Below are 19,138 nucleotides of genomic sequence, written 5' to 3' on the forward strand. Positions count from 1 at the left end.
TATTTGTTTTCAAACCTTCTTACCTAGGTATCCATTTTCATTTTGAAGCCCAATATAGAGTCTCCTTTCTTAGAAACCTTGTTGTCAAGAAAGCCTAAGTAATTCCTGACCTCCTATCATGGCAATTTCTTTCTTCTTCCATGGAGAGAGAGAATTTATTGGTCGGAGTCCTCCTGTATCATCACAGAATCAGTTCTCAAGTCATCCTTTTTTGTCTTCAGGAGCAATAATGCTTTATTTTTTTTTTAACTTTCCCCATGAAATTGTATAATCCCAAAATTTACTTATCCTCACAATTCTTTTCCGAGTCTCTTAAGTTCTTTACATTCCACTTGAGTTTAAAAGTCCAGACTGATTGCAGGAGTGTTAAAAGTCTTCTATTGGTGTTTCTCAATGGGTCCACTATTGACATTTTAAGGGGCACAGTTCTTCAGGATGTAAGATTGTTCCATGCCTTTTAGAATGGTTAATAGCCCCGGTTCCCAGGAACCAATGACAGTGGCTCTCCCATTCCCCCATCGGTGTAATAACCAGCTTTACACTTGCTTTACCTTTCCCAGCAGACGAGGGCCAGGACTGCCCAGATTACAAACTCCTCACTTAGAGCTGAGGATGCTGAAATGGCAAAGCTGAGTGAAGGGTGGAGCTGGACCTGGACTCCAGTTTTTAACCCTGAGTACCCTTCTTTTCCCACTCTATCACAGTTCTCTGGGCTTACCTTTTTTTTCAGCTGTCTAGAAACACACTAACATGCATATATGGATGCTCTTTTGGAGAACCAGAATTTCAGGTTTGGTGTTTAAAGATCACTGTTGTTTGATATGGGAAAGGTAATATCAAAACTCAGAGCAGGAAAATAGAAGAGAGAGGACAGCTGTGGGAATGTAGGGAAAAGACAGGGCCTGGACCCCAGAGACGTGTTGGGGCTGATGTTGCAAAGATATCAGGTCAGTCACTGTGAGAGGCAGGGGTAGAAAATCTGAAATCTGAGGGAAGCCTGAGAAAGGTAATTAACAAAGCAGTATTTTTTCTCTGGCTTTTCACCATGCACCCTATTTCAGCTCTACTCCATGACACAGGCTCCCTCAGAAATTGGAGGACCAGTTTATGGGGAGCTCAAAGGGCACTTGATTGCAGTTGAAACTCTGTCCAGCCCCCATATCCCTTGCCTCACCCCCATACTATCCTCCATCAATGTTTCTTCTTCTTCCTCACTTACCTGTCGGTGGCCGCCGCTTCATTCTTCACTCATATAGAGAATGGGGAAATGACTTGATGACTTTTCTTTCTCCAGATTCTTCCAAGGTCTCATGTAAAGTTATTAAATAAAAGGAAAAGACTTAGAAGCAATTGAGCTTCGGGAAATTTCTCCTGCAAAAGCTTTGTTAAGGCTCTGATCTCTTGAGACCTTTGCCCTAACACAGTTACAACACTTCCATGGAATTCCCTGGTACAGAAGTTACTTAATAACAAAATGAGAAGAGTTCGTGGCTTAGACACTATTCTAAGTAGGGATATCTCCGTTGTTGTAGTGGACTACACTTAATTCCTGCCTTAGCTTCCACAAAATATGGTAAGTGCAGAGTTGAATATGGGAACTGAACTAAAGAACTCTTTGCTTTCTAGTAAAATGAAGAGTCCTACATGATAACATTTATCATTTGTAAAAAGGCTACATTTATGGAGAGAGAAATAATAACATCAAAGGCTTCTCTTATCTTGTGTTATTTCATTATTTAAAGCTTTATGACTGAGTTCCTGAGCCAGATTTTTTAAACATGGTGATTTTCTTGTCCTGTCTTCTTTTGTGCGCAGGACACCAAGTTATATTTGACTTCTCAGAGTTTCTCATTTCCTGAAATGCACTACTAGCTCTATAAACATGGGAGAATAAATATTAGCTTTATGAGACCACGTTCTTCTACAAGTTGAAAAATAGCATATAATAAAAAATACAAGGATGTAATATTGAAAATTATAGGTCAATATGGCCTCTTATTGTGGGTATATATCTAATCTTCATGTGTGGAGACTACTTTTTCAGAAAAATGTGTGCTGGGTAACACCACTTGTGTCTGTGATATATTGTCACCCCTCATATTTAGCAATATATCTCAAGTGACTCTTGCCTCACTAGTGAAATGTTTCAGGCTTATTTACCACTACGATTTAAAAAAAATAAAAACCCTCTGGTTCCTTGCTGTTGATTCTAAGAATTGCATACCGTCCAAAGTTAATAAAATGTTTGTGGGTTCTCTTTCTGCTAGAGTGCCCTGGCACCCAGTGGAATTACATTAGAAAATGTTTAATGGCAGTTTTGAAAGAAAAGGAGGTCTTTGTCAGGGGTTAAAAAAAAAGTCAAATGTAGTCTTGCACAGCTAATCAATACATTAAGTGTATAAATTGTTATTCCAAAATGCAGACTCTAATTATACATTTTTAGCAACAATGAAAATGTGGCATCCATTAACTGTGTTCCTTGAAACTCAAATTCACACCCTGTCAGGAAGGAAAAGAATAACCTACGTAGATAGTTATGAGTTGAAACACTGTTTTAAAGCCAGTGGATTCAATATAATTATGTCCAGATAATTCACTTCCATCTGAAAATGACCATCCATTTTCCAAAAGTGCCACTGACTTCTCATATCAACGACAGTCTTTTCTTCTATATTCTCTCTCATTGTTGCTCTTGCTAAAGATGGACAATAATCAGCTTTGTATATTCTGGGCCCAAAAGTGAAAAAAATTGGGCTTATTGGAATAGCTCCTTCTAATTGCCTAAATTTCTACAGCATTCTTCTTTTAAACAACAAAATTTTAAAATTATATTAATTTTGATTATGAAGTAGTTTAAACCTATAGAAAATAAGAAACACTGTGTATCTACCCCGTATTTTAAAATGTCGATACTATCATATTTGCTTTCAATTTCTAGTTTTTAAAGTTAAAAAAAAATCACCATCCTTCCTCTTCATCCATCCCTGTAAGTAACATAACTATAACAAGATGGTTGTATATTATTCCCTTTATATAATATTATATTATATATTAGTCATGGATATATACCTATATATTTCCATAACTAAGTCTGTGTCTCTATATATGGACCACTATTTTTAAATTTACATAGATGAGATCATACTGAATCTATACCTTTGTAACTTATTTTTCATCAACATTGTTTTTTTTTTTAGAAGAATTTGTTAATATAACATCTGGCTCACTCATAGTAGTTAATTGTTGTGTAGTCTTCCACTAATAAAGCATATCTACCTTCTCATAACACAACATTTACTAGTCTTTTTTTTCTGGACCACCGTCTTCCTGCATCCATCTCATCACTCATGGTAGACATACAGGTTTATTGTGTGCTACTGCTATATCCTGCCTGCCACAGAATAGGCAATTGGGCAATATTTATTCCTTAACTTGTACTACAAAATCTTTCATTTCCTTCTTGTCAACAAAGTTTTCTACTTCATTTTGTGATTACTGTTGATGTCCCTCTGTCCTTTTCTACTGATTTTTCCTGCAAGTGGTTTCTAATGTGGCTTTACCACTTCCGTCTCAGCAAAGTATAATTGTGTCTAAATAGTGAGAAAAGACAAAAGAAATAGAACAAAGGCAAAGAAGAGAATGAAAGATGGAAGAAGGGATTACTTCCAGTCCTTAGTCTCTGAGGTTCACTTGTGTGTCTGAGAGAGACTTTTTACAATACATTTGCACGATTTTTTACACTTCATCATCTCAGAGGTCAGCTAGTTTTGGAGGCCTTTTCTCTTCCATTAGACCAAGGAAAAATTTTCTTTTGTCTCTTGTCTTCATAATAATGTTAGAAAAATGTGCATGATTTTAAAAAATTAGGTACGATGTTAAAGATTTCAAGATCTATCTCAAGTTGAATGTTTGTTTAGCATCTGGTGCCTTCAAAAAGTGGAAGCTATCAAAAATCCTCAAATGAATATATATTTATACTACAGTAGGTTTTAAGGGTGTTTTGTGAGTGTTTTGCTTAGCAGGTGCTAAATAAATCTTTGTTGAGTGATTGAATGAATAAACAAAGTAATAAATATTTGTAGAAGCTACATGGTCATTTGACTTGGAGGTATTTTAGCGGGTCCCAGCAATCATCTTTCATCTACTAGAACACTTACCTTCAACATTTAGACCTCCTGTGATTGAAAACAGAGGTCTAAAAACAAATGAAAGTTCAGAGTTAACTGAGAGCATCAATTCTCAAGAGTCATTGAAATGCAGGTCTGTTTAGGGTTCCCAGATTGCTTGGGGCTCTAAAAAAGTGTCCACTCCCTTAAAATTTTAAGAGCTTTATATCTGAAACTATTCTCAAATTCTGTTCTGTTTTGTTATTCTAAGAGAGAGAAGATTTTTTTGGTTAATTATATTTTTATGAATGATTGTGGGCTGAGCCAAGTGACACCAGTAGAAAAATGCAACTTTGAAAAATTCAAGAGTAAACGCAATTATTTCTGGACCTGACAGAGCCTTTCCTGGGTTCAATTCTCACTATTTTAAATTATTTATCCCCTTCAAGATACTGGAAATTATTAGACTGTAAGTGATCTTACTACTTGCCAAATGAAATTTTCTATATGAAAAGATTAATAAGTATTGAGAATTTCCTTTGGTCTCCCTTGCAAGCAATGCTCTGGTCTTTTCTGAAAGCAAGTTTGTGTGATTTTTTCCTCCTTAATCTTTATTTTTATTGCGTTTGATGGAGTTCTACTAAGCTAAGGCTTGTGCCAAGTTTAGTTTTCAGCAGACTTTTGTAACTGAGTGTAAGTCCTCAGAAAATTGAGTTTCTGTCAGAATTCTTGCACGCATTACCAATAGTCCCTCCGCTGGTCACTCTCATCCTACTCAGGCTTTCCTGTGTGTCTGGAGTCAGCAGGGAAGTGCTTTTCAATCTTAGCTCACATATGTTTTTAAGGAGAATTTGTTCTGGTAGTATTAATATTCCCCATATGAGATTATTGGTGCTATTTTCTAATAGTAAATGTATGATTTTTATCAGTATCATTCATAATGATAGATCTGCATACGGCCTTGAGTTCTCATTTGGCGTATCTCTTGATAAGTGTGGTAGAATTCCCACAAATTGTACTCTCTTTATTTCTGCTGTATTTTACTTTAGAAAACCAAAGAGCTACTCTATCCATCTGTCTGCCTCCAAGTTGTTCCATTGAGTTATTACCGGATCTGCAGCATTCCTTGTCTTCCTCTCCCCTCTTCTGCAGACCCATTTTCTCGGGAGCTGGAGTGGAGCAGCTGGGTTCTAATGCCAGCCAAGAAGACCAAGCTGCAATGGAAAATGAGGAAATGTGTCCAGTGATAGGCTTACTGTCATCCTTCTACTTTTTTTTCCCCTTTATATCAGGGTCCATAGAATTTCAACTACAATAGCAAGAAATAATTAGCCTACTGATGGCTTGGCAGAAGAAAGATTGGTGGTGATGTTGGATTCTAAGTTTTTCAAATATAATTTGAGAAAGTATCTGTTAAAATTTGAAATGGAATGGAGAAGAGTGAAAAAATAAGTGTGGGGGCTGGCCAGTGGCGTAGTGGTTAAGTTCACACACTCCACTTTGGCCGCCCAGAGTTTGCAGGTTCAGATCCCAGGTGTAGACCTACACACTGCTCATCAAGCCATGCTGTGACAGTGTCCTACATACAAAATAGAGGAAGATTGGCACAGATAATTAGCTTAGGGCCAATCTTCCTCACCAAAAAAATAAAAACAAAATAAGTGTGGTTTTTAATTCAGATTAGAGGATCAGCAAATTTATTCTGAGCAAACTAAAACTGAATTTGGATTCTTTAATCCAGAAACAGCTATGAAAAATTTAAAGATAAGCAATGAATTTTTCCCAAAAGTGTTACAAAATTAGGTTAACAGGTCTAGGCAGTCAACAAAGCTAATAAGTATTAGAAACCTAGAAAAATCATAATTTTCAAGTGTGCTCTTAATACTTGAGACACAGATGTAAATAATTAAGGATAAAGAATCTCAAGGATGCTTGTGAAAGAGACAAAATTAATATAGGGAAGCCTCACTAATTTGAGTGAACTAGAGAGAACACACTTCTTGGAATTATGTGATGTTTCCTTTCAAGGACAGTTGTACACTCTCAAGTAAATACAGTAATATAAGCTTGTGGCTAATAAAAACCTCACCACCACCACCACCACCAACAGAAATCCTCTCTCTCCTGCTTCATGAATCCCTAACTTTCCCCTAATAATTTTACTCTGAGATGATCCACTCTGGAAGGAATTATAGAAGTTTGGCTTTTGACCATCCTAAGCAACTTATATTAACTTAGAAAACAGTAGATTCACTTGAAGTCAGTGGTAAACTTTATTTGAATATAAGTCTCCTAATATACTTCTTTGACAAATTTGTTACTATTTAAATTGAGCGGATGTTTTAAAATTACAAGTGAATTGGTGGTGAAACCCAGAAAAATGATTTCCAAGTGAATGAGTATTTTTGTTTACATATAATATTTTATTTTCTCTTAACAGTAAGCTTTCACTCAAGGGAAAGAATAATAAGACATTAAAGTGCGGGGCACCTGCCTCACAGCTTGCGTCTCCACTCAAGGAAGAGGTCATAGAGTGCGGACATCCCAAACCTCCTCACTCGGGAGAGATAAGTGCGAGGAAGAGATAAGGGCGAGGAGAGGTGATTGCCCACCAGCTTCCTCTTCTCTTTTATCCCAGAATTTGGCATTCAGCCAGCGTTTCTTTAATTTTATCTTTAGCTCCTTCTGATAGCCTAGGGTTTGTGTGTATGCGTGCTGGAAGCAGGAGAAGGAGTTCCTTTTCAAAGAGACACAAGGGAATGACATATTTTTATGAGAAAGACATTTTTCTAAATTCTCTCCTGAAAATACGCACAACATTTGAATAAATACTATAGGCGAAAGTTTTCCAGATAAAATGTCTGAGACCCTTTCCATTCATTTGAAATTTCTCACACACACAAAGGACTGTTCTTTACTGAACAATGCCATCACTGTTAGAAATTCCACCCTAAATCTTAGCAGCAAATATATAATCCCAAAATAAAGATGAGCTAAGGGAATGGAATGTACTTTTCCTTTAATATAAAATAATTTTTTGTTGTTTTAAAACCCTGGATAAAAATCCATTAATCACAGTTTCTTAGAATTATCACAAATATGTATATATTTGACAACCCAAAGGACAGCAGTCACAATAGGATGGAACAATTTTCAACATTCTAGAGCTCAATTTTCTTATCAGAAACATCACTAAATTGAAGATAAAAGATATCACGTTAAGAAATTCCACTTGCATTTAAAATATCTATTTATGAAAATGATAATACTTGTAAGCACTATATAAAATGCAATTTATAAAAACTTATTTTTACTTATGCACTTCTCAGCAAAGTGAGACATAACCCACATAAAAGATGCTACCTGTTTTCCTCTGAGAATTCCTGTCATCTGTGAAAATATGCCTTTGCTTAATCTATTGATGGAAGATGCTAAAATTGTATTTTTAAAATGAGTATTGTAAAAGGAGGTGGCAGGATGTAAATGGTGTTTAACCTCTTGTTATACTGCCCTTAGAACTTTTTTTCCCTAAAGTTACCTTACCCAATTTCATTTTGCTTGGGTCCTGGAGGGCACGCCTGGAACTTTGCCCATAGTAGGCTGTGATTTAAATGTTTGCTAAACAAATAAATAAGAAAATTAATGAAAGGTGGCCTACAAAGGTGAATTTCCAAAAGTCTCATGGCTTCAGTGGGCTGAATACCAGATGGGAAGGGTCTCAGAGACATAATGCTACACGTTCTTATTTTGCTTTCCTCTCCAGGGCCCACTCTGTTTATTGCTGTGGCATCTGGCTGGCCTTCTTTTCTGGGCCCAGCATGCTCCAGGCCGTGTGTTAGTATTTTCCTGGAATGAAAGTCAAGGAAATACCATTTCTAAAAATATGCTTTGTGGGTTTTAAAAATATAATATTTCCTTTCTACTAGCTCATTCACTTAGGGATCCTAATAAATGACATTCACGCATAGAAAAAAAAAAACCCACAGTGAATCTAATTTTATCTATGCATCAAACATAACAACTGCTTTAACAAAGAGTGCAAACATTGTCCTCTTCTTCTGTTTCTGAGACAGTTCATTTTTGTGGGTTCATGGCCACCCTCACTAAAGTAGGAGCTAAAACATTTACTCAGTGTTTATTTATACCAGGAACTGTACTTTACATATTTTAGCAAGTATAGTCCCTTAACAATCCTGTAGAGCAAGTATTATTTATCATTTACATATTGTAAATTAGGAAATTTAGACTTAGATTACTTAAATAGTTTGCCAAGTTCACACGGCTAATAACTTCGGTAGTTGAAATTGCTTTCTTCTTTTTTTCTTTTAATTTTTTTCCTTTTATTTGTTATTTACTGTGAAATGTGTCATTGCATCCCCCCACCCATCTATGAATCCTTCTTATTTTTGGACACATTTCAAAGTAAGTTGTAGACGTCACTACAACTCCCCCTACGTGCTTTGGCATATGTATCATTACTAGAATTCAAAGTTTATGATTTTCTTAAGTAAAAAATTGGGGGTAAAATTTACATATATAGTTACATAAAATACACATATCATAAGTGTACATTTCCATGAGTTCTGACAAAGGTATATACCTGTGCCACCCAAATCTATTTCACCCCAGAAGGATCCCTCATACCCTTTCCCAGCAAATCCTCCCCAACCCTGAGTAAATCAATTCTAGTTCTAGAACTTCATATAAGTAGAATCATACACTGCATACTCTTTTGTGTCAAGTTTCTTTCACATAGTATAATATTTTTGAGATTAATCTGTGTTTTAGTTTATCAGTAGTTCATTTCTATTTCTTGCTGAGTGATATTCTATGGTATGAATATACCACAGTTTGTTTATCCATTCTTCTATTGATGGACACCTGGGCTCTTTCTAGGCTCTGACTGTTATGAATGAAGTTGCTATGAACATTCTTGAACCAGTCTTTTTGTGAACATAGACTTTCATGTCTATTCAATATCTAAGAGTGGAATTTTATTGATAGGTAGGTGTATATTCAGTTTTAGAGGAAATTGCCAGAACTTTGTCCAAAGTAGTTGCAACATTTTACATACCCACCAACAATATATGATAGTTTTAGTTGTGCCACGTCTTCAGCAACATTTGGTGTTGTCAGTCTTTTTAATTTTAGCCATTCTGGTGGGTTTTCAGTGATATTTCATTGTGATCCAATATGCATTCTCCTTGATGACTAATGTGTCGAAATCTTCTTCATTTGCTTACTGGCCATCCATAGATTTTCCTTTGTAAATTATCCATTAAATCATTTGCCCATCTTTATATTGGGCTGTATTTTTATTATTGAGGTATAAGTTATATATGTGTCCAACATTTCATCAGATATTTGATTTGCAACTACTTCCTTCCAATTCTAATCTATTGCTTGCCTATTCATTCTCTTAATGATGTCTTTTGATGAGCAGAAGTTTTAATTTTTGGAGTATAACTTATTGGGGTTTTTTTTCATGGTTATTGTTTTTTGTATCCTAAGCTAAGCTTATCCCCAAGTCAGAAAACAATATTCTATGGTTTCTTTGAAAAGCTTTAGAGTTTTAGCTTTTGTGTTTAGATTTATGATCCATGTTGAATTAATTTTTATGTTTTATGTGAGGTCAGAGTTGGGTTTATTATTTTCTATATAGGATATTTAATTTTTCCTGCACTATTTGTTGAAAAGACTTTTCTTTCCCTATTGGAATACCTTAGTGCTGTTCTCAAATATCAAATGACCATGTAAGTGTGCATCTGTTTCTGAATTCTCTGTTCCATTGATTTTGTTGTTCTTTGTGCTGGTACCACACTCTATTGATTTCTATAGCTTTGTAGTAAGTCTTCAAAAGCCCTCTATCTTTGTGTACTTTCATAAGATTGGTTTAGATATCCTAGTTCTCCAGAAATTTTATATATATTTTAGAATTAGTTCGCTAGTTTCTAAAAATAATCAGCTTAGTGAGATGATTCGGAATATGTTGAATCTAGGGCTCAATTTGGAAAGAATTGACATCTTATCAATATTGACCCTTCTAATCCATAAACATACACTCTCTTTCCAATAATATAGGTCGTATTTAATATCTCTCAGCAGTATTTTGTAGTTTTTAGTATAAAATTCTTGCATGCTCCATTTCATTTATTACTATGAATTTTATGTATTTGTAATATTTTAGGTGGAATTTAAATTTATTTTTCAATTGTTTCCTGGTAATATGTAAAACTACAATTGTAGTATTTTCCTGATACCAAAATCAAATACATTATAAGAAATCTACAGACTAATATTCTTTATGAATATAGGTGAAAATCGTCAACAAAATACTAACAAATCAAATACTACAACACATAAAGAGGATTCTACACCACGACCAAGTAAGATTTATCTAAGGAATGCAAGGTTAGTACAACACTTGAAAATTAACTAATGTAAGATACCATATTAATAGAATAAAGGACAAAAATCATATGAGCATCTCAACGGATACAGAAAGAACATTTGACAAAGTGTCTTTCATAATAAAAGTATTTGACAAACTACAAATATAAAGAAACTTTCACAACATGATAAAGGATATCTATGAAAAATCCACAGCTAACATTATGCTTATTGGTGAAAGACTGAAAGTTTCCCGCCTATGACCAGGAAAAAGACAAAGATGTCTGCTCTTGCCACTTCTATTCAATAATATACTGGAGGTTCTAGCCAAGGCAGTTAGGCAAGAAAAAGAAGTGAACGGCATCTAGATTGGAAAGGGACAAATAACAAACTCTATTTATAGATGACATAGTCTTCTATATAGAAAATCCTAAGGAATTCACAAAATAACTATTAGAGCTAATAAATGAGTTCAGTGAGGTTGCAGGATAGATCAGTATGTATACTAAACCAGTTATATTTCTATACATGAGCAATGAGCAATCTAAAAATGAAATTAAGAAAACAATTCCATTTAAAATGGCATCAGAGGTGGCCCTGTGGCCGAGTGGTTAAGTTTGCATGCTCTGCTTCAGCAGCCCAGGGTTTCATTGGTTCAGATCCTGGGCGCGGACGTGGCACTGCTCATCAGGCCACGCTGTGGCAGCGTCCCACCTGCTGCAACTAGAAGGACCCACAACTAGAATATACAACTATATGCTGGGGGGATTTGAGGAGAAAAAGCAGAAAAAAAGAAAAAAGATTGGCAACAGTTGTTAGCTCAGGTGCCAATCTTTAAAATGGCATCAAAAATAATAAAATACTTAGGAATAAATTAACAAAAGAAAAGCAAGACATGTACACTGCAAACTACAAAACATTGTTGAAAGAAATTAAAGATGACCTAAATAAATGAGGAAACAACACATGTTCTTGGAAGAGTTAATGTTGTTAAGGTGGCAAAGCTCCTCAAATTTATCTAGTGCAATCCCTATAAAAATCTAAGCTGGCTTTTAAGGGGAAATTTACAAGATGATGCTAAACTTCATATGGAGTACAAGAGACCCAGAATAGCCAAACAGTCTTGCAAAAGAACAATGTTAGAGGACTCACTCCAGATTTCAAAGCTTACTACAAAACTACAGTAATCAAGACTGTTTGGTACTGGCATAATGATAGACAGATAGATCAATGGGATAGAATTGAGAGTCCAGAAATAAACCCACACATCTATGGTCAATTGATATGTAGGAATGGTGCCAAGAAGATTCAATGGGGGCAAGAATAGTCTTTTCAACAAATAGAGCTGGGACAATGAGATTTCCGCATGCAAAGCAGTGAATTTGGACCCTTACACCATATATAAAAATTAACTCAAAATGGATCAAAGACTTAAATGTAAGAGCTAAAACTGCAAAACTTTTATAAGGAACCATAAGTATAAATTTTTATGACCTTGGCTTAGACAATAGTTTTTGGATATAACATCAAAAGCATGAACAACAAAAGGAAAAATAGATAAATTAAACTTTATCATAATTAAAAACTTTCATGCTTCAAAGGACACTATCAAGAAAGTGAAAAGAAAACCTACAAGATGTGAGAAAATATTTGCAAATTTTGTATATGGTAAAGGTCTAGTATCTAGAATGTATAAAGAACTCTTACAACTCAAGACCAAAAAGATAACCCAATTAAAAAATGAGGAAAAGATCTGAATAACACATTTCTCCAAAGAAGATCTACAAATGGCCAATAAGCACATGAAAAGATGCTCAACATCATTATTCATCAGGAAAATGCAAATAAAAACCACAATGGGCTACCACTTCACACTCACTTGGATTACTGTAATATAAAAGACAGGCAATAATAAGCATTGGCAAGGATGCAGAGAATTTGGAACCCTCATACATTTTGATAGGAATGTAAAATGCTGCAGCTACTTTGGAAAACAGTTTGGCATTTCCTCAAAAAGTTAATCATAGAGTTACCAGTTGACCATGCAGTTCTACTGTTAGGTATAGACCCAAGAGAATTGAAAATACATGTTCATACAAAAACTTGTACCCAAATGTTCATAGTAATATTATTGCTAATGGTCAAAAGTATAGAAAACCCAAATATCGACCAACTGATGAATGGATAATAAAATGTATTTACATGCAATGGAATATTATTTTATCAAAAAAGGGAATGAAATACAGATACAAGCTATAATGTGGATGAACCTTGTAAACATTATGCTAAGTGAAAGAAACCAAACACGAAAGTCCACATATTGTATAATTCCATTTATATAAAATGTGCAGAATAGGTGACTTTATGGAGACAGGAAGTAGATTAGTAGTGTCAGGGACTGAGGGGAGTGGGGAGTGATTGCTAATAGGTACAGACTTTTTTGGGGGGATGATAAAAATATTGTGGAATTGGGTAATGGTTGCACAACCTTGTGAATATACCAAAAAACATTGAACTGTACACTTTAAAAAGGTGAAATATATGGTATGTGAATTATCTCTATAATTCTAGTTCTAATCATTCAATTTTAGTTCTAATCTAATCATAGAATTCTAGTTATAATCATCATTTGGTAGATTTCATAGGATTTTTTTTATATAAAATATACTCATAAAGACAGTTTTGTTTCTTTCCAACTTTTATGCTTTATTTCTTTTTCTTATTTTATTGTAGTGGCTCAAACCTCCTATATAGTTATATGTTGCTTAACAACAGGGATATGTTCTGATAAATGCATCTTTAGGTGATTTCAGCATTGTGTGAACATCATAGAACGCACTTGCACAAACCTAGATGGTATAGTCCACTACACACCGAGGCTATATGGTATAGCCTATTGCTCTTATGCTACAAACCTGTATACCATGTTACTGTACTGAATACTTTAGGCAACTGTAACACAATGATAAGTGTGTATCTATACATATCTAAACATAGAAAAGGTACAATAAAAATATGATATAAAAGATAAAAAGTGTATAGGGCACTTACCATGAAAGGAGCTTGCCAGACTAAAGTTGTTCTGGGTGAGTCAGTGAGTGAGTGGTGAGTGAATGTGAAGCCTAGGACATTACACTACTGTAGACTTTATCAACACTGTACCCTTAGGCTACACTACATTTATAAAAAATATTTTTATTTCTCCAATAAATTAATTTTAGCTTGCTGAAACTTTTCTACTTTATAAACTTTTTAATTTTTTTAACTTTTTTACTTTTGTAATAACACTTAGCTTAAAACCAAAACACACTGAACAGCTGTACAAAAATATTTTCTGTCTTTATATCCTTATTCTATAAGCTTTTTCCTATTTAAAAAAAAATTATTTGGTTTTTACTTCTTAAACATTTTGTTAAAAACTAAGACACAAACACACACATTAGGCTGGGCCTACACAGGATCAGGATCGTTAATATCACTGTCTTCCACTTCCACATCTTGTCCCACTGGAAGGTCTTCTAGGGCAATCAGGCACAAAGAGCTCTCATCTCCTATTATAGCGATGCCTTCTTCTGGAATGCCTCCTGATGGATGTGCCTGAAGCTCTTCTTGAGGACGTGTCACTCTTTTCAGAAATATGTCCATGGTGGTTTGCTGCTTTTTATTCTTCATAGATTTTCTAGTAAGCAGATAATGCACCATGTCTCTATTAAAGAAACCTTTTGGTGTTGGGGTCCATGTTTTCAAACTTTGTAAAGAGGTCGTTGAGGTCTGCAAAAGCTCCTGCTAAATCCTTCACTGTGGGTTTTCTTGGGTGCTCTTCTTTGTCTTCTCTAGAAGTTTCCTTGTCTCTTGCCTCTTCAGCTATGCTTTCCTGTTCCAGTTCCAGCAACTCCTCATTAGTCAGTTCCTCAGGAGCCAGCTCTGAAAGCCCCTCAGTGTCATCCTCATCCACACCCAGGGTAAAGTTGTCTGCCGTCTCAACCACAGCCTTGTTGATTTTTACAATCTCCTCATCCTTGGCAAGTTCTTCGAAGTCATGGACGAACTTCTTGAGTGTCTTCTTCCAGATGCCATTCATACACTCCTTAGTGACATCACCCCAAGCCCAAGCAAGGTCTTGATGCAGACATAGATGTTGTAATCATTCCAGAATAGCGTCAGTGTCTTCTTAGTATCTTCCACAGTTGCAGCAATAGCCTGGGCAAAGGTCCTTCTCAGGTAGTAGACCTTAAAAGCTGCTATAACTCCTTAATCCATTGGTTGGATCAAAGAGGTGGTGTTCGGAGAAATGCCACTTTGATATTGGGATGAAGATTACTAATAAAGGGAAGATGTCCAAAAACATTATCAACAGTAAGCAAAATCTTGAAAGGTATGTTATTCTCCAGACGGTACTTCTACATTTCGCTGGCATAGCAATTCAGGAGGGCATCTTGGAAGAGGAGCTGGGTCATCGATGACTTCTTACTGCTCCTGTAGTGCACTGGTAGTGTGTGCTTGTTAATATGCTTGAAAGCCCTGTGGTTCTCACTGTGCCAGATCACAGAGGGTTTCCATTTGTTAACTGCAACATTGCCCCCGAGCAAGACTGTTATCCTGTCCTTGAAAGCCTTGAAACCTGGCATTGACTTGGCTTCCTTATGAGTGAAAGGTCTTTCAGGCATCTGTTTCTAGAATAGGGAGGTCTCATTCATATTGAGTACTTGCTCTGGCAAGTAATTTTCCTCCACAATCAGCTTATCTAGAGTTTCCAAAAATTCTTCAGCTGCCTTCACATTAGCACTCACAGAGCCACCACTCACTTTTGCGTTATGCGTGAATAATGATTCTTGAATTATTTAAACCACCCAGAGCTAGCAGTAAATTCAACATCATATTTGGGTCCAACCTTTTCTTTCAACATCACAAACAAGCTTTTTGCTTTGGTTGTGATCATCATGGTGCTGAGAGGGATACGCTTCTGTAGCTGGTCTTCAATCCAGGTCATTGGAAGTTTCTCCATGTTTGATATAGGCCCTTCTTGAATTTTTATTAGTCTGGTTGCCTTCAATGAAGCAGATCCTTTAACATCACTTTGGTGTTCAAGATGTAGCTACGGTGGAATGGGACATGCCTGAGTGGTAAGCAATAACCATCACTGATTTTCCACCTTTGTAGTCCCTAATTGCTTTTAATTTCATTTCCAGGTCAGTCACTTGATGTGGCCTCTTACTGGCAACATTAGCAGTGGCTTTTGTATGCCTAGGAGTCATTATGAACAAAACAACATGAGATTAAATCAAGCACAAGAGAAAATGATGCAATCAAGAGACATGGTAACCACAAGATCCCACAGGAGATTTTAAGGGCTGGGATGAAATGTGGCTATCCACATTCCTTTGGCTAGAACTAGTTATGTGTTTACACCTAAATACAAGGGATAGTGGGAATTATGGTCTTCCTGCATGCCCAGAAGAAACATGAAATGACTTAGTGAAAACAGAACAATTACAGTGATGATAATAGATACGAAATAATGCTATATCAGAATTCAGCATGTATCTCTCAATATTAAGTTGTATAGGCTGTTGTCCCTTATCTTTTCTTTCTAATTCTTCACACATTCCTGGCCTTTTTATCCAGTCCCACAGTTTTCCATCTTTCTTTTTGGCCTTGAGAGCCTAAAATTCACTTTTACAGATTAGACAACTCTTAAAATCCAGAACCCCATTTCAGAAGGTCTTTGAAGCATGTCCACGTGGATATTCCATTTAAAATGCTGTAGACTCAATTACTTTCTTCCAAAAGTTTGTCTTCCCTGTGTCTTTTCTAACTCAGATAAAAAGTACAATATTCACCCCATTACTTAATCCAGATTCATCTCCAACTTCTTCTCTCTCTCACTTTCCACATCTTGTCACTTAAGTTCTATAATCTTTGAAAATATCTCTCAGATTGATTCCTTCTTCTCTATTTCCATAGCTGCTGTTTTATTTCAGGTTCTTAAAATGCTGTGGGGAGTATCACAGCATCTTTTCTAACACTTTTCTTACCTCAAGTCTCAGCCCCTTCCGATTCTTTTCTCACTCAGTCTCAGAATAATGTTTCTAAAAATTAAATATAATTATGTCACTTTTCTACATTAGATAATTTAATGGTCTTCTCTTACAGTGTTTATTTTCAAGCTTTTTTCTATTATTCTAAAGTAATAGAAATCTGTTTTCAGAAGAAGGTTCAAATCCTGGAGTTGAACAAATAAGCAGATGGCTGGTGAGAGCCAGCATTCTCCCTGTCAGGACATTTGTGGATACGCAGGGAAGGAAAGCTAGAATGACCCCGTTAGTACTGGATAAGAGTCAGTATGAACTCATGTCTAGCTTAATATCTATACAGATGCACAGATACTGGAACAATTGTAGCTATGTGTATATACCTGTATATTTCCCAGCTCCTTCTGCTGAGAGGCCCTGGGGGCAGTGATGCTCCAGTAGCAACTAGCACATCTGTACCCAGATCTTGGTTTCTAAATATCATCCTCCAGTGAAAAGAACTAGGGATCCTTGGAGAAATGGCTGGTTCTAGGGCTGGGACAGTAAAAATTCAATATAAGCCTGGAGCATCTGATATGGCCTGATACAGTCAAGTCCTCAAAAAACAGAAGGATGGGGATGTGTCAAAGGGATGTAAGAGCCAACCTAAAAGAGCTCCCAGTGACCAAAGCTGGAACAATTTGAGCAACAAAATAGATGACATGGTATTGGATTACAACCCAAAGTATAAAATAAATGTACGTAAGTTCATCCTAAATAAATGGTTGAACAAATAAATAAATGGGGTAGAACGGACGAATCTTCCTTATAGAAGAATTCCAAATAATGTAGGTAGATGTATCCAGCTCCAGAAAGTGGAGCTCCCCCTTCAATGTGGGCTGTACTTTGTGACTAACTTCCAAATAAAAGAGCTCGTAAAGAGGAAAAATAGTAATTTTACAGTGGAGGAATGTGATCAACACTACCTTAACCACGTGATCAAGGTTAGCATCACAAGTGATGCCTTGTTGATACCATATGCCCCCTGATATGACGTGATGAAAAGTGTACCTCACCTCTGTGGTATTCTTCCCCAAACCCATAACCCTTGTCTAGTCATGAGGAAAACATCAGACAAACCCAAAGTGAGGGACATTCTGTAAAACACCTGGCAACTATTCCTAAAGACTGTCAATGTCATGAGTAATAAGGAAAAAGTGAGCAAGTGTCACACACCAAAAGAAACTAAAAAGACGTGATGACTAAATGCAATGTGGTGTCTTGGGTTGGGTTCTGAAGCAGAGAAAGGACATTAGTGGAAAAACTAGTGAAATACACATGAAGTCGGGAGTTGAGTCAATAGCAATGTACCAGTGTGGTTTCTTTGTTGAAACAAATGATGTGCCACGGTAATTTAAGAGGTTAATATTAGGGGAAACTGGGTGAGGGGTTTATGGGAACTCTCTGTGTTATCTTTGCAACCGTTCTGTAAATCTAAAATTATCCCAAAGTACAAAGTTATTTAAAAAATTAAGAAGGCCCAATATAAAACATAGTAGTAAAGCTACTGTGGTTGAAGTCGGGTTGCAGGACCCAAAGTCCTGACAGCCCATCCTCTCCCTCACTCCTTTCACTCTGCCTCCTTCCCTTCCTAGGACCCCAGGCTTCTCTGGCATGTGTTTTGCAAACTACGGCCCTATAGAATTAAATCCAAACTCCTTGGCATGTCTTCTGGGGCCCTTCATATTCTCACCCTTACCTGGCTTTCATCTTCATCACCTATTGATCTCTCGTCTTTTGTGTTTATTTCCTTTGTATATTCTGAAGGAATTTCTTTTTTTCAAGCTGACCATGATCTCCTTGTTGATTTTGCTCGTGCTGTTCTTTGTTAAGCCTCAAAAACTCTTTATTTCATGCTCTCTTTATATGGTCCCAGAATTCAGCTCAAGAGTCTCCTACTTTCTGAAGTCTCTAACGGGGAGGAAGGTGCTCTGAGAGTATTTCTACAATAATCTGTAGTCCCTCCTAAGTTGTCTGCGTGCATCTCTCTATGCATGCGTCTTTCCTCCAATAGCTGACAAGTTCCTTAAGGAGCGGTCTTGTCTCCCTACGCCAAATGTGAAGCATAGTGCCTAGCACATGGTAGGTATTCAGTAAAAGTCAAATAAATGGATAAATGGATGGATGGATGAATGAATGAATGATAGCAAGTTTATTGAAACTAAATTATTTCCTTTTTTGTAGCATTTATATTTATGTGAATCTAGTTGTTATAAAGCTACAAATTCAACATTTTAGTCGGCAAGTTGATCCCAGTTTGCCAGCTTAAAAAGAAAAGCGTTGGATTTTCAGGAGAAAATAATACCTTAATTCAACCGGTATGTGTATGCAAAATATTGAGAGTCATTGAGTTTTATTCCTTTAAATAACATAAATTCTACATGGTGTGTACTTTACAGTAAATTAAATAGGTAGTGTAATGTTGCTTTTTCAGTAAGCTGGTGTTTGAAGGCGTTGTCAGTAAAGCTAGCTGTGTACATTCGTCTTTGTTATCCATTCCAAGGTGATGCTTTTTGATGCAGGTGGCCCAGCTATTCTCAGACTTTAATTTGCCAATTATTGTACCTGTGG

The 19,138-nt window shown here is 36.1% G+C and overlaps 1 protein-coding gene across 32 annotated transcripts in view; it reads left to right on the plus strand.

The window, feature by feature from the left end:
• Positions 1-19,138, plus strand: part of ENOX1 (ecto-NOX disulfide-thiol exchanger 1) — a 536,733-nt gene that overhangs the window by 280,523 nt on the left and 237,072 nt on the right. For 5 of the 32 annotated variants that reach the window (XM_070239806.1, XM_070239803.1, XM_070239796.1 and 2 more), the window contains exon 3: positions 10,421-10,517. The exons of the other annotated variants lie outside the window; for them this stretch is intronic. In XM_070239806.1, the coding sequence (XP_070095907.1) occupies positions 10,511-10,517 (7 nt within the window). In that variant the 5' untranslated portion in view covers positions 10,421-10,510. The remainder of the gene's footprint in view (positions 1-10,420; positions 10,518-19,138) is intronic. 32 annotated transcript variants of the gene reach the window in all.

Source organism: Equus caballus, chromosome 17 (genome assembly GCF_041296265.1).
Source record: "Equus caballus isolate H_3958 breed thoroughbred chromosome 17, TB-T2T, whole genome shotgun sequence".
Classification (NCBI taxonomy): Eukaryota; Metazoa; Chordata; class Mammalia; order Perissodactyla; family Equidae; genus Equus; species Equus caballus.